Raw genomic sequence first — 24,219 nt, forward strand, 5'->3', positions numbered from 1 at the left:
TTGTCTTAGTTGGAATATGATTCCTCAACCCCAAATCAAGCTGTTGTGTTTGCTTTTGCTCCCTAAAGCGGTTTTATTTGGGGGAATATGGAAAAGCCTCAATCCATCTCTCAAGCGATCAATGAACGTGTAACACTCGTGTGTTAGTGTGTTATTCTATTCTTCTAATGCTATGATCAAGATTCCGGAACAAGATGTTATATTTGTTATGTTATATTTGTTTGCTAAGATCATTAGAGAAATTCAATTAGAAACATAGCCCTCTTTAATAAGAGTACATAATAAAATGGATATCATTGTTACGGGATTAACTCGTTGGTTGTATTCTCATTCTTGCATTTATGTATATTGCTTTGTTTGGCCATAAGAAACACTCTGAAGCTAAAAATACCATGTATCTAATTTTGTATTTATATTTGAAAATAAAACATGGTCGAAGAAAATTTTGAAGGATGAAGAAAACTTCCAGTTCCCACAAAGAAAATTTTGAAGGATGAAGAAAACTTCCAGTGCCCACAATTTTCTATCTGCAAAGTAGAGATACAATATGTCTAGAGCTAGCCATATGATTAGCATAATAAATCCGTTAATGGAGGTACGGCTTCGCCTTGCTTCAATCCATAATTACCACTGATGAGTTATAGAGGTAGTCAGCAACAACGAGTGAAGGAGATAACTAGGTAAGCATGGTTTTATCTAACTGGTTTTAAACACGAAGTACCCGTGGCAAGACTCAGCTTGTTTACACGGAATGGAGTAATTTTGCTCGGATCGCCTTTAGAATTATGCAGAACAATGGGGTAATTTTGCTGGAATGGGCCAATCATTTAAACTACTTTTCCATTTTAACTATTTTTTTAACTACTTTTCAACCTTCAAAAATATTATTAGAGGCCTCCATGCTTTCTGCAAAACTGAATTCTCAGCTGTCGAATTGTAAATTAGAATTCTAAATACATGTGTGAATTCATGGGTGATGTTAGAATTTTTCCATATGAGCATTGTGGCTGAGATGATAGAAACCCACTCTTTTAAAAGTTCTATTCTAAATTGCTAGTTTGGTAAAAACTGAATTTAGGAGGCTTATTTTCTAAATTGCTAATTTGTCAAAAACCACACTTCTAAAAGTTCTAAATTGCTAATCTGGCAAAAACTAAATTCTAGAAGCTTGTTTTCTAAACTGCTAGTTTGGCAAAAACTGAATTCTGGAATCTTGTTTTAACATTCTATAAGAAAAGGCTCATTCTCAGTTATAAAATTTGAATACATGTGCGAGCTGTAAAATTTTGAATACATCTTTCGGGGCTTGCCTAAAAAGTCCTATTTTTTTTCTATTGCTTTCTATATTCCTTCCTTTGCCTAAAAAGTCCTATTTTTTTTCTACTGCTTTCTCTATTCCTTCCTTTGCGAGTGAATCTTCTCTAACTCCAACCTGAAATACGCTGAATCTACCTTGCTTTCGCTATTCCTTCCTTGGCGAGTGAATCTGCTCGAACTCCAACCTGAACTATACTCAATCTACCTGAACCTTTCTCTCAAGATTCATTTTGCATTGGCAGGGACTCGTTGCGTGGCAACCCTCCTTGTTTATTAAAGAAGTCATGTCGAGTAAGGATTGAAATATGAGTAGCTAGGGATTAGAATCTGAATAACTATTGAAAGAACAACATGGATTAACAATGGTGGTGGTTGGTGAATTTGGGGAATGCTTTGTTAAGAGGTTCTTTTTGGTTGAACGTTCGGTGAATTTCACATATATATATATACATTTTTGTAGTTTACGGTCAATATTTAAATGGTACAAAATAGTGGCATGGAGTTGCACAACTCAACCATGACTTTAATAATCACATTTCTAGGTTCCACTCAACTCAATATTTTCATATTTAAACGGTACAAAAAAGTTGCAAGAAGGTGAGGACTTGATAATGTTTTTAAATAACCTTTAAAATTGGATAAATTGGACAAACTTAATGGTATCACTTTAATCAGTAAAGTTAGATAAATTTGACAGATTTATTTAAATTGTACAATTTAACTAGATAAATTACACAAACACAATTTAACTGGGATCATAACAAAAGCTTAAATAGAGAGCAATGTAAAGACATAGTTTTAAGTAACAATTATATTTGAACAGTAATATTTAAAAGACTTTACTTAATTCATTATAGATCACAGAAGCCTAAATACAAAAACATATTCATTTTTTAATTATAAACAACATTATTTTTCTATTTAAAACATATTTTTATTTTTTATTTTTATAAATATAAACTCACAAATAAACTTACACATTTCTACTAATAAAATAAACACTTCCACCTACAGATTTATAGGTATAGAATACTTATTAAAATGCTATGGTATGAAATATGTGAAAACTACGTACTGCTATAATATGTAGAAGCCCCTTGGAGAAACTCAAAATCTAAAAAAAAAAAAAAAAAAAAATGAATTAATATTCATAGACATGGATATTAATTAAGTACAGCTGTTTCTGGTATCCCGTTGACAATTCGTTATAAATGCTAATGCCTTCACTGGAACCTGACATAATCACGCTCGTTTTAACTTCCTTCGCCTTTAAATTAGATTTTTGAGTTGGATGATCTCGATTTAACACTTTAATTCATGGATATCGATATGCACTTGAAAATCTACATTAAATAGTCGAAATTATTTGCAAGAATAATTGCATAAAATCAGTGTAGTTATTTATATTTATAAAAAAAATAATATAGTTATCATATTGTTAAAATTTAATTAATAAATTTATGTAGCATATTATTATTCAAAAATTATAATTTATTTGTATTTATAAATTTAAAAAATAAAATATTTAATAATATTTAAATATAAATATTTATTTTTCAAAATTAAACATTATAATTTATATAGATAAGTATTACTGTATATCATTACAAATTCAATCACAATAATTATTAAATTCATCTCACCTTTTCCATCTTGAATGGTCTATTTGAACTAATCTGGTTTTGTGCTTTAATGTTAAATTACAACCTTCTCCATTTTCCTCTTTTGTCCCCCACATGTAGACTGGTTACATATTTAATAGATCGAATATGACACATCTATGATCTAATTTAATTGCCAATTTCTAAATATTTTAGAAAGTTGATTTATAATTGTTCAATAATTTAGTTTACTTTTGTGAGTAAAATTTCAATTATATTTCAAATTTATTAATTTTATTTTAAATCAATATTTTAATTAAAGATTTAAAAATATCTAGATATTCTAAAAATCTGATAAATTAGAATCAAACCGCTGACCTTCCAAAATCTGCCATTTATAGTTTATAGTTTAACAAACCTTATCCATTTTTCAGTAAAAGTAATATAAATAGCCATCCTTATATTTCATACTCATTAGGCATCCTTATCCTTATTCTTTCAGACCCATTCACTCCTCTTCAATGGGTAACGCAACAACACATTTTCTGGCCTTCTGTGGATGGGCGGTTCTTGTTTTAGTGCTTCAATGCCTGCACATGGGCAGCGCAACACGCCTAGAACGCCAGAATTACCACACTGTCTCGGCTGAATACTTCAAATGGAAAGAGCCACAGGGAGCTGTCGAATGCCCAGGTTCACCTGCTTGTCAGCTGTTTCTTTGTTTGGTTTTTTTTTTTTTTCTTCTAACAGTATTTCATACTTAATTATTTGATGATTAGGCTGCATAAATAATTTAGAGCTTGCATTTGACTTCATCCATGATTTTCATGACCAATTTCCCTTCATATCTACTCTCTAAATCTCATTGAATAGCTCGTTTTGCTTTAAGGGTTTAATCTCCAGAGTACTTAGGAAAATTGATCTAGTGATTTTTCAATAAGGGAAATGGTTCGATTTTGTGATTTCCTAATAAAGAAGTGTTTTAGCCATCAGATATCAACTAATTTAATTAATCTTCAATATTATATTAATTTAGAAAATATTTACAAAATAAAAACTGGACCAATTCAACTAACCCTACCTACTAATACAAACCACTTATAAAGTTTTATGCCGCATTCATACGTTGTAGTTTTATGCCGTATTTATATGTTGTATCAAAAGAAAAATATATAATCAGATTTTTTGTGTACAGGTGAGGAAGCGCTAAAGCCAGGAGCGAATATAAGACTGGATCATATTCACGGGGCCTGCTCACCACTCAAACCCACCAACTCGAGCCCATGGATACCCTCGGTGTCTCAGATTTTCGAAGGAGACAATGCTCGCTTGAATACAATTATGGGCAGGTCAAAAAACGGCAGACAGAGCGATGTTCCTATTGTACCCTTTTTATCACAATATATTGTAATACTAGGGATTGGCACACCACCAAGGAGACAGTTGCTGATAATGAATACGGCCAGCGATGTGTCATGGATACAATGCAAGGATTGCGGGGATTGTTATTCGCAGGTAGATCCCATATTCAATCCCAATGCGTCATCTTCTTATAAACGCATTAGCTGTACTTCGGAGGCCTGTATTAATTTGGCCACATATGAACCTTATCCGGACGAATGCCATGACAACAAGTTCTGCGAATATACAGAAATTTACGTGGATTTATCGACAAGCGTGGGAGATTACAGCCATGAGACCTTGACTCTGGGTTCCGATTCTTTCGAGGGCTTCGCCTTTGGATGCGGGCATAACAATACAGGGAGCTTTAATGGGACGTCTGGGTTTTTAGGATTGGGGCGGGGTCCAATTGGGTTTCCTAACCAGACAAGAAGCAAATTTGGCGGCGTATTCTCTTACTGCCTTCCGGATTTCCTATCCTCCAATTCAGTGGGCTCGCTCAGCTTCGGCGAGAGTTCGATTCCTGCCACTGCGGCTTTCAGCCCTTTCCTCACAGTTCCGGATGGTGATCCCCGCGTGTATTTCGTGGGACTCAACGGCATAAGCGTCGGAGGCGAGAGGCTCTCGATTTCCTCTGCTTCTCTTGCAGGAGAAGGCACAATTGTGGACTCTGGAACCACCCTAACTTATCTTTCCCCAGCGGGATACCATGCCCTGAAAACTTCGTTCCGGAACAAAACCCAGAATCTTCATCTTCCGAGCGCCGAACCGAATTATTTCCTGGACACCTGCTACAACCTGTCTGGCTACAGCGACGTCAACCTTCCGACTATAACTTTCCACTTCGCGAACAATTCGGATATGACTGTAAGCCACAAGGGGATGTTGTATCCCTTCAAGGATGACGGATCTCAGACGTGCCTGGCATTCACCGCTACACAGCCGTGGAACAATATTACCGTTATCGGGAACTTCCAACAACAGGAAAGGCGGATTGTTTTTGACAATAAAAGGCGAAGAATTGGCTTCGCCTCTGGATCCTGCTCTACTTAGCACCCTACTCCAAATAATACTAGTCAGTTGTCGAGGACCTAAAAATCCAAAAAAACACATTAAAGACAACTCCAAATAAAATAGAATCCAACTTTACAAAGAGCCAAAAAGCCAAATGGAATTGATATATATCTGCATACATTAAATTAAATGGTGGAAAAAAATAGTAATATGTAAGTGAGTTTTAAATGATGAGGCATTGCTAATATCCTAAAATTAAATCTTTTTAATTATATATATCTATTTTTGTATGTTTGAACATATTGACCCTACCAAAAGATGGTTTTAAAAAATGATAATAAAAGATTCAACATATATATACATATTTAAGCATCACTTAAGAATTTTGAAAGCATCAATTTTATAAATGAATTATTTAGATATAATTTAATGGATCTATAAAAAATCACCAAATATTTATGTGATGGAAATAGAGAATATAAGAGAAGTAGTGGTAAATTTATGAGCATGAAATCTAAATTTATTTAAAATTAAGGGAGTATAAAATTAGTATATTTTATTAATAGTTAATTTATAATGATATTAATGAATTTTTTTCTCATCATAAGCAATAAATAACAATGGATATTGTAAAATTATGACTAGTTGTCATGGGCGTGGTCTCTGGAAGCTACACTGCTGATGTGAGCATTTCGATTAAAAAGGCGACAACTGGAAATGGTTTTTTGTTTTTGCTGGAAAGAAAAAAAAAACATTTCAAGTTTTCTTTTATTTTTGGTTTACTTAAATTAGGGCTGACACAGCCATTGTCCTTTAAAAATGAAGCAAGCAAGTAAAATAGGATTAGTTAAGAGTATGTTTAAAGAAACTGAAAGGTAACTGAGGAATAGTTCCTCAACTGTAAGAAACTGCAAGTAAGGCATTAAAAAAAAATACCATATCCTCATGAGGGAGGCTGCCATCCAAAGATAATAGAGGACATAGAATTTGAAATCACAATTTTTTCTTGAATATCTATGAAAGCAAATGAATCTAGAACATATCATTAAGGAAGCAAGACAATTTCTCCTTTTCATGTGCATTAATGTTTCGGACATTGTGTTAAAGCAAAATAGTGAAATAATTCATTAAGAGACCGAATGACATCGACAAAAGTCTCATGATTAAAGGCATCTCAAACCAGGAACTAGACAAAGGAAAAGCCAACAAATATATCATATCCTTCCTCAACAAAAAAATCCATGTACATTTACATTCAACAATCAAGCACACCTATGCATTCGTTACATTTCCAAATTTAACAGTTCATTATACATTTATATAACCCAAAATAGTAGAGGATTTCAAAACCCACGAACATCGAAAACAACGATTTGCAAGCCAAGACTAGTCAAACAACGAGGGTTTGAAAACCCACAAAACCATACAAACACTCAGAGAAGGAGAAACCCCAAGGGTTATACCCAACTAAGGATAGTGCATGTAAAGAAAAGAAAAACCACAATATAGCCATGGAGGGATCCTACCCTGTTTTTCCCCAAGCTTGCAAAGACTCCCAAAGACGAGGTCATGGAGCAGCGTTCTCCAGGCATGACGTGCACACCACCACAAAAACAAGGCAGGCAATCAGGAAACGAGTAGGGCAAACAAAACAAAAGGATAGCGGGCAGATAAAGGAAGGGAGGAGTAAGGGATTTACCTAGAAAAGGCTTGACTCTGAGCCAGAGGATGAGAACTCAGTCTCTTGCAAGAGGGCTTCTCCCAAGAGGAACGCCATAGGAGAATTTTACATGCTCACCAAGGAACCAAAGGGTTAGAGACATAAAAATGAGATGCAAAAATGAAGTTGGAACAAAAAATTACCTGAAGTGGTGTTCGCAGAGCCGCCCACCACAGTAGCAAGGAAAGAACCTATGGTTACACAGATCCAGATCAACACCAGAACCAACATAAAAAAAATCATCACGAGTAGACTAGACACAAATCTGGAACCACATAACAACGGAAAAAAATGAAACAACTTGCAGATTGAAAGTCAACCTGAAACCTTCAAGAACCAGCAAAATAAACCACCACAAGGAACAAGCAAAGGCACAATGCTAAGAAACCACCACAAGGAACAAGCAAAGGCATAGCGCTAATAAACCACTGCAAGGAATAAGTGAAGGCACAATGCACCCACAGAGCCAAACCAGACCAACGAAGAATACAAGAATGAACTCCTAATTTCCTCGGCAGGTGTGAAATGACCACATTTCTGAAACCAAGGCCAATACAAAGGGCAGGCCAAAACAATTAAGTGTTTTAAAACCTCACACCAAAACGCTCTACTGATTATTCAAAAAATCGTCAAGAGTTAAATGGTCGTTGATGTGTGTCCCTCACGATTGCCACCAAATTTTGGTATCGGAGGAAGTTAGTTCCTTTCTCTTAGTAAAGATGGAGGTAGGAAGAAGGGGTCGAGGTAGGGCCATCCGAAGAGTTGCAGATGAAGGGCTATGAGAAGAGGTTAGGACTTTAACCGCACATTTGGAAACAGTAGAAGTAGGAAGGTGTAGAGATACGGAAGGTGGGGATGACAACGAGGAGGAAAAGGTAGCCATGATGGATGGGTCAAATGAAGAGGGATGAGATATTAAACTATTGAGGTTAGTTTTGTTGGCTAGTAGCAAGCCAAGACCAGAGCTTCCTAATTATGATGGCAATTTGTCCACAGAGGTATTGTTAGACTAGATAAGTGAGCTAGATAAATATTTTGAATATGAAGAGATCAACGAATACAAGAAGATTATGTTTGCTGTCACGAAGTTGAGGGACATGCAACACTGTGGTGGGATAGTGTGCATGGAGAAATGATAAAATTGAACAATACATTTATTAAAAAATGGGACATGATGATTGCTAGGATAAAGAGCAAGCTTCTGCGTGATGATTACAAAATTGCCCTTTATAGATAAGTAAAGAACCTGACACAAAGAATATGACTGTAAGGGAATATACTGAAGAATTTTATAATGTAAACCTGAGAGCTGGCTATGTTGAAGATACCCTTCAAGAAACAACGAGGTTTGTAAATGGTCTAAGGATTTAGATCCTCGATGAAATTAGTATTCTTTCCCCTAAGACCATAGAGGAAGCTTATCAGAGTGCTTTGAATGTGGAGGAAAAGATTGCCAAGAAACATAATGTCAAAAGAGGACTGGTTCTAACAGAGGTAGGGGACAGTCCTTTGGCAAAGGTAGAACTGCCAACAGGAATGAAGAGGGCAATAGTTTTAAAATTTCGGGACAAACTGAAAGGGGAGGCAACACCAGAGGAAGAAGGTCATACCAGTGAGGAAGAGGTGATGGCAGAGGTAGAGGAAATGCCTATCAGTGTTACAAGTGTCACAAGTGGGGACACGGGTCCTTTGAATGTCCTGAAAAAGAACAAACTGGACAGAGGGGAACATATGTTGCTCAGCCCGATGAAGCAAAGGCACCACCACAGGATGTGGCAAATATGCCTGAAACCGGGGAAGCCTTGGTTTTGAACAACGTATTATAGAAACCAGCAAAGTAAGTAGTTGATCAGACACAGAGGAAAGAATTGTTCCGGACTATGTGCAAGTCACATGGGAAATGGTGCAAATTAATCATAGACAGTGGAAGTACTCATAATCTGGTAGCTACTGAAATGGTGGGGAAATTGGGTTTGAAGAAGTTGAAGCACCCAACTCCATATAGGGTGTCCTGGTTGCAAAAGGTCACCAACTGCTGGTCGATGAGTAGTGCAAAGTATAGTTTCATATTGGCAAGTACAAGGACAACGTGACTTGCGACATCATGTTGATGGGTGTGTGCCATATTATGCTGGGCAGACCATGGCAGTATGATAGGAAGGTCATCCATGACGGGGAAAAATTGTTACAAGTTTGTTAAAGATGGGATAAAGCATACGCTAGTGCCCATGATGGAAGAGGATGCTGCAGAAACCAGTGGAACAAAAACATTATTGTTAGGTGGAAAGGAGTTTCTGCAAAATATGGAGGATAATAAGGTAAAATATGCAGTTGTGCAACGACCAAAACCAGTATTGACCCATACTGAAATAATTGAAATTTAGTGATATTGTGGTAGATGATCTACTATACAAATTACCACCAAAGTGGAGCATTAGTCACCATATTGATTTCATTCCAGGAGCTAGTTTTCCAAACAAATCTGCTTACCAGATGAGTCTGAAGGACAATGAAGAAATCAGGAAGCAGGTGTAGGAGTTGTTGGATAAAGGACTTATTTGGCAAATTCTAAGCCCTTGTGCAGTTCCGACTATTTTAGCTCCCAAGAAAGGAGGTGAGAGGCGGATGTGCATTGATTCTTGGGCAATTAACAAGATCACTATCAGGTACAGGTTTCCTTTACCTTGAATGGATGATATGATGGATTGTTCGAGTGGAGCAGCATAATTTCCAAAGATAGACTTGAAAAGCAACTACCACCAAATCAGGATTCGAGAATGTGATGAGTGGAAGACAACTTTCAAGACTAATGAAGGCTTATATGAATGGATGGTTATTCCATTTGGACTCAGCAATTCCCCCTAGAAAATTCATGCATTTGATAAACGAGATGGTGAAAGAATTAATTGGTAAATGTGTGATTGTATATCTGGATGATATACTTATATTCAACAAGATGAAGGAAGAGCATTTTCGACATGTAAGGTATGTATTGGAAAAATTGCAGCAAAATAGATTACTGATAAATTTGAATAAATGTTCTTTTTTCAAGAAAGAATTAATTTATTTAGGATTTGTGATTCGCGAGAATGAACTAAAAATGGATTCGGAAAAGGTTGCAGCCATAGTTAGTTGGCTGTCTCCCAAGAGTTTGTTTGAGGTACAGAGTTTTCATGGGTTGGCGAGTTTTTATCGAAATTTTATTACAAAATTTAGCGGGATTTGTTCACCCATGGTGGACACCATTAAGAAGGCAAATCAGCCTTTTCATTGGAGAGAATCGACAGAGAAGAGTTTTTAGCTGCTCAAAAGGAAGATCACTAAAACACCAATTTTAATATTACCAGACTTTAACAAACTTTTTCAAGTTCACTGTTATGCTAGTGGGACAGCCATTGGTGTAGTACTCAGCCAAGAAAACGCCTATTTCAATGAGAAATTAAATGAAAGTAGGCAGAGGTAAATGTCTTGTGACAAAGAATTTTATGGAGTGGTCTAAGGGCTAAATAATTGGATACATTATCTACTGGCCAATGAATTTCTCTTATTTTTAAACAATTCTACATTACAGTATATTATGCAACAGCATAAGTTGAACCATAAACATGAGAGGTGGGTGGAGTACTTATAGAGTTTTACATTTCTGTTGAAACACATCGGCGGTCAAGCCAACAAAGTGGAAAATGCATTATGTAGGAGGAATTTGATCCTATAGGAAAGTACGATACAAGTATTAGGATTCAAACATCTTAAGGAATTGTATGAAATAGATGCATATTTTAAGGAATCCTATGAAGCTTACCAAAATCCACTATTGAGAGATAACAGCTCATTGGTGGACTCTAATATGTAGGAAGGGTTGTTGTTCAAAGGAGGGCAGTTGTGTATCTCAGAATGTTTTATGAGAGAGAACTTAATCCAGGAAAAGCATAATGGAGGTTTAGCCAGGAATTTTGGCATAGTCAAGACCTTGGATCAGTTGAGCCACTTTTACTATTCGTCGAAGATGCATAGATATGTATAGAGGTTTCTGACTAGATGCAAATTGTGTTAGCTTGCAAAGGGACACATCCATAACACTAGGCTGTATAGGCCCTTACCTATTCTGAACAAACCATGGGACTCAGCTAGTTTAGAATTTGTCTTAGGTTTGCCAAAGACACAATAGGGATTTGATTCCATCATGGTGGTGGTGGATCATTTCACGAAAATGGCACATTTAATTCTATGCAGGAATACCAATGATGACACACATGTAACACATTTGTTCTTCACAGAGATAGTTAGATTACATGGCTTGCTGAAGTCTATTATTTTGGAATGAGACGTAAATTTTACAGGTAATTTTTAGCAGACCTTATGGAAAAAGTTAGACGCCAAACTGAACTTTAGTTTAGCTTATCATCTGCAGACTGATGGGAAAACTAAAGTGGTGAACCGATGTCTAGGAAATCTATTGAAAACTTTGGTTGGTGAAAATTCTCGACAGTTGGATCGTGTACTTGCACAAGTGGAATTTGCTTATAACGATTCACCCAACAAAGGCACGGACAATAGTCCTTTCCATATCCTATACGGAATGCACCCATGTGGAGTACATGAGTTGCGGGATTTGGGTCAGTTGGAGCGTAGGAGTGGTGATGGTGAGGATTTTGCAAAGGAAATCAACGATCTCCATGAACAGGCAACATTAAAATTACAAGAGAGCAGCCAAAGAACAAATAGAAAGTAGATTTGAAAAGGCGGGAGGTACAATTCGAAGTATGTGACCTGGTATTAGCACACCTTCGCAAGGAGATGTTTCATAAAGGTGAATACAACAAGTTAAAATGGAAGAAAATTGGGCCCTGTAGGATTCTTCGAAGTTTTTTGCAAACTCTTATGAGTTGCAATTACCTCGAGGTATAGGAATCTCACCCATTTTTAATGCGGCAGATCTGTACCCATACATTGCGACAAATGAAGAAGAAAAATCGGAAAGATGAACACGGGACACCCAGATGAGAATGACTCTTGCATTAAATAGATGCCCTAGCAAAGCCTTTAGAGATTGAATAGATCCTAGACACCCAGTTGGCGAGACAGACTCGAAGAAAAGAATATTTGTGGTACCTAGTCAAGTGGATGGGCCATCCTATTAAAGATAGTTCTTGGTTAGATGTTGGCTAGATTCAAAGCGTCGGGTAATCTATTGAAGAGCTCATGGACAAGAGCCATGAGTTTAATTTACCTCGGGAGCCTGATGTAGGAGTATCCGACTGAAAAGGTGACAACTGGAAATGGTTTTATATTTTTGCTGGAAAGAAAGAAAAACATTTCGAATTTTTGTTTTATTTCTGTTTTACTTAAATTAAGGGTGACACAACCATTGTCGTTAAAATTTAAGAAAGCAAGTAAAATAGGATTAGTTAAGAGTATGTTTGAAGAAACTGTTAGATAACTAAAAGGTAATCGAGGAACAGTTCCTTAGCTCTAGGAAATTGCTAGTAAGGCATTAAAAAGAAAAAAGCCAAATCCTCATGAAGGAGGCTACCATCCAGAGAGAAGAAAGGACATAGAATTTGAAATTACAATTCTTTCTTGAATATCTATGAAAGAAAATGAATATAGAACCTGTCATTAAAGAACGAAGACAAATTCTCATTTTCCTGTGCCTTAATGTTTCAGACATTGTGTTAAAGAAAAATAGTGATAAATTCATTAAGAGGTCGAATGACATTGACAAAGATCTTGTGACTGAAGGCATCTTAGACAGGAACCAAACAAAGGCAAAGCCAACAAAGATATCATATCCTTCCTAAAAAAAAAACCAGGTACATTTACATTCAACATTCAATCACACCTGTGCATTTGTTACATTCCAAATTTAACAGTTCACTATACATTTATATAATCCAAAATAGTAGATGGTTTTGAATTCCATGAACACCGAAAAAACAACGATTTGCAGTCCAACGATTTATTCATACTAGTGCAAGTAAAGAAAAGAAAAACCTCAATATAGTTACGGAGGGATCCTAACCTATTTTTCCCCAAGCTTGTGAAGATTCCCAAGGACGAGGTTGTGGAGCAGCATTCTCGAGGCACGACCTACACACCACAACAAAAACAAGGTAGGTAGTCAAGACACTGGTAGGGAAAACAAAACAAAAGGATAGTGAGTAGATAAACAAAGGGAGGAGCAGGGATTTACCTGGAAAAGGCCTAACTCCGAGCCAGAGGACAACAACCGAGTCTCTCGCTAGAGGGTTTCTCCCAAAAGAAACACAAAAGGAGAAGTTTACATACTCACCAAGGAGCCAGAGGGTTAGAGACATAAAAATGAGATTCAGAAATGAAATTGGATCAAAAAATTACCTGAAGTAGTGTTCACTGAGCCACCCACTATAGTAGCAAGGAAAGAACATGTGGTTACACAGAGCTAGATCAACACCAAAACCAACACCAAAAAAAATCATCACGAGTAGAGTAGAGACAAAGCCCGAGCCGGGTAACAACAGAAAAAAATGAAACAACTTGCAGATTGAAAGTTGACCTGGAACCTCTGAGAACTAGTAAAATAAACCACCACAAGGAACAAGTGAAGAGACAACGCTAACAAACCACCACAAGGAACAAGCGAAGTCATGACGCTAACACACCACCACAAGAAACAAGCGAAGGAACAATGCATCCACAGAGCCAAACCAGACCAACGATGAATACAAGAATGAACTCCTAATTTGCCTCGGCAGGTGTGAAATGACCGCATTTACAAAACTAGGGCCAGTACAAAGGGCAGGCTGAAACAATTAAGCACATTAAAACCTCGCACCAAAACCCTGTATTGTTTATTCGAAAAATTGACAAGAGTTAAATGGTAATTAATACGTGTCCCTCGTCGGGATTTCCACCAGCTTCATGCATGGTAACCATGCAAAGAAGTTGTTATAGATTCATACCAACGCACATTTTACATTAGTTAAATTTGGGGTAACTCCTACTTATTTTCATTGTTCGTTGGTATACGAGGTTAGATGCAATCTAGACAAGGTTCCAATTCAATAATTCCTACCTCGCATGATTTTCATTGTTTGTTTTAAACTATAATGCCAAGGTTCATGGAAACTAGTGCTATAACACTCAGGCTCATTGTAACATGTCTTGTGAGGACCCGTTTGTTTCAAACTATAACATCGAGGTTCATGGCAACTGGTAGTGTTAGAATGCTCAGGATTATGGCAATTGATCCTGCCATGACTATGAACACTCAACAAATGTTGTTGTTGTTGTTGTTGTAGCGTTTCTAAGAAACAACAATGGTGAGAGTCTTGAGAGTCCTAAGAATTGGGCTAGCCATGACGTTGGTTCTCTGTGATAATGATTTTAGACTTTAGTTTTGGAGGTCTTAAGGGTGGAAATAAAAAAAATTTCAACTCGTCATGTTGCCATAAAATATTTGTTGGAACAAAAAGTCGGTATGCTTCAATTTAGGCATGAGGCTTTCGAAGCAAAGGAAGTTGCTCCAAGGGGAGAAGGTGGAGGTAAATTGTCGTCTTTTTTTTCCCTTTAGTTCTTCTTTCTATAATGTTTTATGTTCGAGCTAGGGTGCTTATCACTCTTAACTTCAATGAGGATAAGTTAAATTGAAAGTATATAATAGTGTTGTAGCATATAAATTTTCATATTCCATAATTAAACTAATCTATTTTTGTCACGGACTGTGACCTTCCATCATAAGGCTTCAATTGATGCTTTTGCCATTTTCGAAGCTAAAACCCTAAGATAGATGTGATAAAGCAATTGACTATTCTAGACCTGGAGAACAGGTGGAAAAATACTTATGGTGTTCTAATTCTTGTGTAAAGTTTACCACTGTAGAATGGGTTATAGGATTTGACCTACAGGATAGATGGAAAATTACTTGCATTCTTCTGATTTTGAGGAACTTTTATCACTGTACAAATTCTTGTGAGTCCTGTAGGATAGATGGAAAAAAACTCGCATTGTTCTGATTTTGAGGAAATTTTATCACTATAGTAATGGTCACTAGATTTGAGAACAATTGCAGGGGTTTTGAGGGTTCTCAGTTGAGTTGGGCCTGTGGCAGGAACTTAAGCTATTCTTGATTTTAAAGCTAAACTAATGTCGGTTTTTCTTCTGGATGTATACGAGTTTTGAGGAAAATGAAAAATCAAAGGGGGATTCATGGGAGTGACAGAGAAAAGAATGGATTTCTGTCACACTGAATTCAAGAGATGAGAGGACTTTCAATTTGAAGCAATGTATTAGTAAGTTTAAAAGAAAAATAAAATTGTCAAGCACTTTTTGCAAATAAAATTGTCAAGCACTTTTTGCAACATAATTTTATCGATGTTCTCTTTAAAAAATTTATCAAAATATTCTTGATGAAATTAGATGAGTAGAAAAAAAATGATGTTATTTTGCATTTGTTGTATGTATCATCAAGCCAAGTGAAGCACATATAGAAATCCAAAATCCATGACAAGGAATTGATATACAGAAAGTCAACCACAAGACTCTTAATCGAGCAAACAACATTGCAGGGATTGCCTCGACACCAGTTACATGATGGAACGATGGGCACCTAATTCCAAATAAACGATGCACTAGTATCATAAGAGGTTTAACACTAAATTTAAGTTAGATTTAAAGTTTACATGTACCGATACTTTAAATGCCTAACCACTGAACACAATGGAATTGAATTCACATGGATTTTCTATTTCTAATTTTATGTTTTTATAACTAAATGTGTTTTTTTTAAACTTCAGGCATATAATTTTTACGGAGATCTCAAATTTCATTTAAAATAAAATACCTATGTAATGTATCAATAAAAATCTGGCATCCAATTAATCACATCCATTAAGAAAGACGACTGCTTAGTTAATCAGTTGATTAAGTTAAATGAACAAAATATTCATAGGTGTGATAATGCTAGTCTCGATGAAATTTAATGTTAACATTGGAATAGTGATCAAGAAAAAGATTGGAAGACTTGATATGAAGCCAACGAACTTTAAAATTGCCACAGAGAAGTATTCGTTGTTAGTTTATAAATAAAATTAAAGATATTATTTACGAATAGATTATTTCGAAATAAAAAAGTAATTCTATCAGGATTTTTGAAATTCCGTGACCAATGAGTTTATCAATTTTTAGTCCAACAATCTTCGCAATTTTTTGTTTTTATTTTTCAATTATTCTATATTTTTGTAAATTAAAATAACTTTTAAATATTATAATTTTTATTAATTAAATTATATAATGTTAATTTTTTTTGTATTTTAATGGTTAAATTTTATAATTACTAAATTTATTTATTATATTATATAGCGTTAATTTCATTTTAATACATTAATCGTTAGGTTTTATAATTATTAATTTTTTTAGTAATTTAATGGTTAAATTTTATAACTAAAAAACTCGCAGAAAAACATTAAAAAAAATAAAAATAAAAGTACACTATACGTCTAAATAAATTAAAAACTACATGCATTTCTTTATGTTAAAGTCCAAATCGGATGAGATAAATGTGAGTGTGATGTTCTTTTGAAATCCAAATCAGATGAGATAAATGTGAGTGCTCTGTTTTTTTATAGGAACATTTTAAATGGCATCATCTATAAACATACATCCTAATTGGATTGTAAACTTTAATTATTGAAGTTATTCGCAAAATAAATTTAGCTTTAGTTTTATTTTTGGTACTTTGATATTTATATTTATTGAAGTATGATGTTTTATGTTTTTAGGATGATGATGCATTACATTGGACTTCGGTGCCTTGGCGGTAACGATACATCACCACTTTTGGAATCCGCATTTTTAATGTGCATATTATAAATTTAGAAAAATATTTTGTACCATCCCAAAATAATATAACAATCTGAATGTTCTTTAGTAGTGACATAATAATCATAGTATATAATTATATTATATTCTAATGTTATATATAGAGAGAGGTGGTCAACCTTATGTTAATCATATTTAATAATGGTAAAGATAATGACATAATCAAACATAGTCAATCTTTATATGTGAATATGGATAATGATACTAAAACATGTCCAATTGCACTAAATATATTATTAACCATAGTGAAAATATAGCGATGTTTAACAATAGTCACACATTTTAAACCATAGTCTAGTCATAGTGAACCATCATCAAATATGATCACACTAGTTAACTACGATTAACCATAGTTAATTATGGCCATCATGGTCAACCATTTTCAAGCATATTTAATTCTCTTTAGCATGCTTGACTTTCATCAATTATGGTCATTCATGTTCAACCCTCGGAAAGCAAAGAAAACCATAGTCAATCATGGTCATAATTGGTCAAATCTAGTCACCATATTCAACATTTAAAAATCAATGTCAACCCATCCTCGACATGGCCAACCATTGTTAATATGATCAAATAAGGTCAACCTAGGTTATCATGGTCAAATGTAGTCTTCCATTATTAATATAACCAACCATAATATTAATAATATTATTAATAATCCTTTATTGAATTTATAATATTAATAATCCCTTGGGTTTATAATATTAATCTATTGGATTTCTTAATCTCAAAGATTTACCATATTAATTCCAAGGTTTTATAATACCAATCTTAGCACTTATAATTCTAGGATTTAATATATTAATCTTAAGGTTTATAATAATTAATCTAATAATTTATAATATTTGGTTTTTTGGTGTAAAGGTTTATAATATTTAGTTTAATATAAAAATTTAATATTGTGATGTTAAGATGGTACAATAATACCTGTACTGTCAAATTATGACAAAAATTATCTCACTTAAATAATCAGTCTTATAATGAATGAATGTGATAATATTGGTTACATTGTAATTTATTAACATCATAACGTGACATGTCAAAATTATGATTAAATATTAAAATTCATAATAATATGGTTTTTATAATATCGTATTTATTATATGAAGAACGTACTTGAATATCTCTGATCTACAATCACACTTCTCCATTCTTTTAATTTTTGCAATTGCGTCATAAATTACAAAAGTATACGATACCATTGTGGGAAATGAAAACTTAGGAAACATTAAGGAAAATTGTTTTTGATATTTTAATTTAATAAGCTGGTTTATTATTGAGTTTTCGAAAAAGATAACGTGCAAAAGGCAAAATGTGAAATGCGGAAATACCGCTAGTAAAAACAATTAATAAAGAAATTAAGATTTCATTAATCTAAATATGTTACTTGATATTATAAATATATATCTATTTATTGCCCTAAGTAATTGCATTTCGAGGTTGTAATTTAGTTTTATTTGAAATATTATTTTAATTTTAATATATTATTAATTTAATTAATTTTAATAATAGCATTTTAATTATTAAAGTTTATATATTATGATTTAATATTCGATTTTATAACTTAAGTTTATAATATTAATCTTAGGATTTATAATATTAATTTTGGGATTTATAATATTAATTTTGGATTTACAATCACATGGATTTATAATATTAATAAATGTTTGAGTTTATTAATGTTTTAGGTTTATTATACTAATAATCTCTTAGGTTTATTAATCTATGGTGTTAATTAGATTATTCCCTAAGGTTTATAACATTAATCCACTCAGTTTTAATACTAATCCCTTGGCTTCATTGATTGCTCGGGTTTATAATATCAATAATTCCTTGAGTTTATTAATCCTTGGAGTTTAGAATATTAATCCCTTGGCTTTGTCATATTAATCTCAAGGGTGTATAATAATGTTGGGTTATATAATGCCAAGGTTTATAATATTTTGTTTTTACTATTAGGGTTTAATATTGTGACAATGAAACGGTATGAAAATTTATCGAACATTGTAGTGTGACAAGCATCATTGCAATGCGACAAGTAGTTTGACAATCATTATGACAATGATACATCACATTGCAGTTTATTGAATGTCACATTTCAACATTGAATAAGTGAAGATTTAACATTTTGGTTTATAATATTTGATTTAGGGTTTACAATCTTAAGGTTTATAATATTAATCATACAATTTTTAATCCCTTGGATTTATAATATTAATATTAAGGTTTATAATCCCTTGGGTTTATTAATCCCCTCTATTTATCAATAGCAATTAAAAATGCTCCGGATCCTTTCTTGGAACTGTCGGGGCTTCCCATGCAACAAAGGCCCCAAGCTAAGTTGGATTTCAAATGATGTTGATATTATTTTGCTTGTTGAAACTTGGGAGCATGAAGAATCTAAGGTCCCTAACATAGATGGCTATATGCGATGGTCTACCTGGAACAAGCGATCATCCCGTAGAGGCAATGGGGGAATAGCTTGTTACATTAAGAAGAACATCTCCCCCATGCTAGGATTTATAAAAACGACCCTCACAACCAATATAGTTCGGTAAAGATCAGAGCCATTAATAATAAAAAGTCCTACATAGCAATATGTTATTCCCCCCCATCAATTCTAACTTCTATAAGAAGAAGAATCTAGATAAAACTAACCCTTACAATGGCTTAGAGAATGATATTTCTAGCCTAAGGAATGATGGTAATACCCTTTTAATAGGTGACTTTAATGCTCAAACTTCAAACAACCAAGCTATTATTCTAAGAAATCATTCAAACCCTAATCCTCTTTAGTTAGACGAAGACCCTACTTTGGCTAGTAGGTACAAAAGGAGCTCTGAAGACCTTAGGGAAAATTTGTTTGGGTTGGAGCTAGTCAAGCTATGTAGTGCTCAAGATCTCATAATTTTCAACGGTCTAAAGAAGTGGCCCAATTCCAGCAAGATGACCTGCATCCATGGACTTGGTAGTAGAGTGGTAGACTACGTTATTTTCGATCTCCCATTATACAATGAAATAATAAATTTTGACATCTTAAATGACCACGAACCTGACTCTTATCATAGGCCTTTACTTATAACTCTCAATTTTTTCATGCATAGAGTTCCCACAAAAAATAATACTTACAGCCAAAAGAACTTAATATTTGATAGAAATAAAAATGGTCCATTTCTAAATGAATTAAAAACTAATTTGCTTCCTTTATCTAGTATAGACAACATAGAAGACCTCTATCATAATTTTACTACAACCCTCTCACATTCTATTAACAAGTTCTCAATTGAAGTTTCAAATAATAAAAGAAATAAACAAACCAATCCATGGTATGACAAAGATTGTAAAAGTGCGAGGAGAGAAATTAAGGAAGCTGTTGATGAATCCATTAAAATGGACAAGATAAAAATATACAAAGCCCTAACTAGAAGGAAAAAGAGGCAGTACATTCGTCAAAGACAAGAGAATCTCGTACACCTCTCTAAGGTAGCTCCTAAGAATTTTGGAGGCAGATTCTGACTAGGAAGACTAAAGATAATAATAAAATTTCTCTTCATGATTGGAATTCCTATCTTAAAAAGCTTTATGAATCTCCAAATGTCATGGATAATTTGGAAACCCTGCTCACAACGAAAGAAGTTTTCTCTTTAGAAGACATTAAGTTTGGGGTCAATCGCCTCGCTAATGGGAAAGCTAAGGACATTGAAGGTTACCAGGTGGAAATCTTAAAAACTGGAGGTCATGTCCTCATCCCCCACATCCACAAGCTTTTCAATCAAGCAGTCAAGCAGGGGTTCCTTAAACCTTGGACGGAGAGCCTAATTATCCCTATTTTTAAAAGTGGGGATACAAATAACCCCTCTAATTATCGGACAATTATGATCAGCCCTCTCTTAGCCAAGCTATATGGTAGTATTTTGGAAAAGAAGTTAAGCATTTGGCTTAAAAGTGAAGGTAAGCGGGCTAAAGGCCAAGCAGGTTTCAGAAGGCATCACTCAACAACAGACCACCTCGTTACGCTTAGGATCATCGCAGAGGAATGTTGTAATGATAAATCCAATTTATTTTGTTGCTTTGTGGACTTTAGAAAGGCTTTCGATATGGTTCCTAGATACAACCTTTGGAATATATTAGAAGAGCTAAAGGTTCCTCTCAAGTTGAGAGTTGCCGCTATAAAGTTATACGAGAATGTAATTGCCAACATAAAGAGAAATGAGGGGTGGTCAAAAGATATTAAGTGTAACATTGGAGTTAAACAAGGTTTCCCCCTCTCCCCTAACCTATTTGGCATTTAAATCGATAAGCTCGAAGGCTATTTAGAGGAAGCAGGTTGTGATGGCACGATCTTATCTAGGATAGTCATCATCCTTCTTCTCTATGTTGACTATATTGTTCTTTTGGCAAGGTGCCCATCTGATCTTGATAAGCAACTCAACCTTCTTATGGATTTCTACTCTACCATGGGTATGACTGTTAACATTGACAAAACAAAAGTTATGATTATAAAATCCAAGAAGGACACTTACGCTAATTTATGTATGACAATAATAACTTGGAGGAAGTGTATTCTTAGAAATACCTAGGAATTGATATTCATCACAAGCTCAACTGGAACCATAGCATTGAGAAAAGGATTAATGGGGGGTGGAAAGCTTATTTTGGTCTTGAAAATAATTGTAAAACGACAAACCTCGTAATGTGGGATAAAAAGAAGTTCCTCTGAAACTTTAGTCACTCCTGTTATCTTATATGGCTGTGAGGTTTGGGGTTGCAACATCTCCAGAGAATCATGGAGAAAGATTGAGCAAATCCAAAAGCGTTTTATAACTTATAACCTGAAAATTAAAAGTAATATACCCTATCCTATTCTCCTTATAGAAGTAGGTATTTCCCCTATTGAGAGCCTAGCTATGATTAGGTTTATGTTGTACAAGCACAAACTCAATAACATAGACGATCATAGACTTCCTAAGCTAGCTTCAAATTCCAGCCAAAACCACCTAAGGCTTAATCGGGGGTGGCATAAAGACACAAGGGCCTGGTTAAACTATTGGGAGATCAACGAGAATGATGCATTGCAAAACATAAATAACATTATAGATGTTGTTACTTCTAAGTTCAAAGAAAAAATGTGGTGTGAGAAATATTTAGCAGCTAAAAGAAAATTAAGTTATTATAAAAGGGTCATCAACCCCACCCTAGAAGATCAAAAGTATCTCTCTATTTTAACTAGCTCAAAGAAGAAGATTAATATAGCAAATATTAGAGCGAATTCTCATGAGCTCCATAGTGAAACAAGTCATTGGGCAGTTCCTAAAACGCCATGGATGGAAAGGATCTGCCATATATGTGATAGTGAAACAAGTCGTTGGGCAGTTCCTAAAACGCCATGGATGGAAAGGATCTGCCATATATGTGAGAATAGGAACATCGAGGATGAAAACCACTTCCTCTTAGAGTGCCCCGCGTACAACCAATTAGATCTCAGTTTCACAATCTTTGTTACAATACTGACCTTCCTAGCCTTTTACAATGTCAAAATTATAGTGAACTTGAGGGGCTTCTCTCCAAGTTTTTCCAGCATAGGAATACAATCTTAAATCAAAATAAATAATTTGTTTCTTTAGGTCTGATAGACCAATGTTTGGTCTTAGCGGACGCTAACCATCATCATCATCATCATTATAATATTAATCCCTTGAGTATATAATATTAATCGCTTAGATTTACAATATTTATCTTTTGGAGTTATTAATTACTTAGGTTTATAATATTAAATATTTCTTCGGTTTATTAATATCTTAGGTTATAATATTAATAATCTCTTGGGTTTATTTATCCCCCATATTTAAGGTTATGGTTTACAATATTACGTTTAGGGTTTAGGGTTTATTCTCATTTACAATATTGGATTTAGGGTTTACAATATTAATGTTTATAATCATGGAGCTTATAAAATTAATCGTATAGCTCTCGATCCCTTCAATTTATAATATTATTCAATTGGATTTATACGATTAATCCCTAATATGTATAATAATATATTAGGGTTGCTAATATTATGGTTTATTGCCCCTTGGGTTTCTAATATTAATTTGTAGGTTTTATAATATTAATCCCTTTGGTTTATTCACACACACACATATATATAACACTCAAATATAAATAAGTATTATTCGTAATAACCTAATGTTATTATTGTATTTTATATTTATTATATTATAATTTGAAATAGAAATAGAAATATATTAATACTCTAATAATATAAAATATAATTTTAATAGAATAAACATAAATATATAAATACACAATCATATAGTTCAAATTATTTATATAATTATTAATAATAAGATATAGTTAATCTTGAGCAAGTACATATAATAATTATTAATGTGGTTGATATATGCTTATCGATGTATATCAACCACATTTACTTATGTGGTTGTAGAGGTGCTTCATGTATGTCTATCAACGTAAATTGACCACATTAGTAAATATGGTTGTGCTAGTAATATGACCATTATGTACTTATTGGCAAGTGCTAAATTATAACCATTATATACTCATTCACAATCATGAAGTTGATAATTTACTCAAAATATTTATTAAATAGTCAACCCTAAAATGGTTAGTATAGAATAATTGTTTTTTAAATAATCAACCCTAAAATAGTAATATGGAATAATTGGTTAGTCATAAACTACATACAATTCTAGTGAATATCCCAATCTGCAATTCGATTAAAGTGCTTTGGTTAATACACACAACATTATTTATTGAAGTTGACAATTTAATGACATTGCACCATTAAAATTGTAGTCTATTACGAGTGGTATAGTTCAGAAGGCACTACTCGACTTCGTCCAATTATAATTGTATTTTCAATATTTCAAGAAGCTGCAAAACTTATTCGTAACTTTGAGGGCCAGAAATTGTGTAAAGAATGATTGAGCACAATGGTGGGTTATCTGTGACTTAAATGAAAACATTCTATGAATCAAAATGTTTGAATAAAATTGTGCCATAAAACTCACATGTGGAACATACCTAAATAGTGTTATATTTGAGGCATTAGGGTGCAAGATGCAGAGAGCAGGATTTAGGATGCTGGTAAACAAGAATGTTGACAGGAATGCATAGGAGAAGGAGAGTGAAGGAGTGATGTTGTTAGAAGGGAGGGTGCACGATATAGTGAGCAAGATTTACGATGATGGTAAACAAGGTATAGGACTTTGCACAACAAGTTTACAGTTCTGAAAACTCTCTGCAAGATTTGTTGCGAGGTTATTTATTTCATTTTTTGGCTCCTCT

The 24,219-nt window shown here is 34.0% G+C and overlaps 1 protein-coding gene across 1 annotated transcript; it reads left to right on the plus strand.

Annotated features, from left to right (window-relative positions):
• The first annotated feature begins 3,439 nt into the window (after nt 1-3,439).
• LOC149239853 (aspartyl protease family protein At5g10770-like) lies at nt 3,440-5,423 on the plus strand. Its single transcript, XM_089367226.1, has 2 exons — nt 3,440-3,623; nt 4,114-5,423. The coding sequence occupies exons 1-2, from the start codon at nt 3,440-3,442 to the stop codon at nt 5,370-5,372; spliced, it is 1,443 nt and encodes a 480-aa protein (XP_089223352.1). The 3' UTR covers nt 5,373-5,423.
• Nucleotides 5,424-24,219: the final 18,796 nt, after the last annotated feature.

Source organism: Pinus tabuliformis, chromosome 8 (genome assembly GCF_031772625.1).
Source record: "Pinus tabuliformis cultivar Carrire ecotype Pingquan chromosome 8, CPIR1, whole genome shotgun sequence".
NCBI lineage: Eukaryota > Viridiplantae > Streptophyta > Pinopsida > Pinales > Pinaceae > Pinus > Pinus tabuliformis.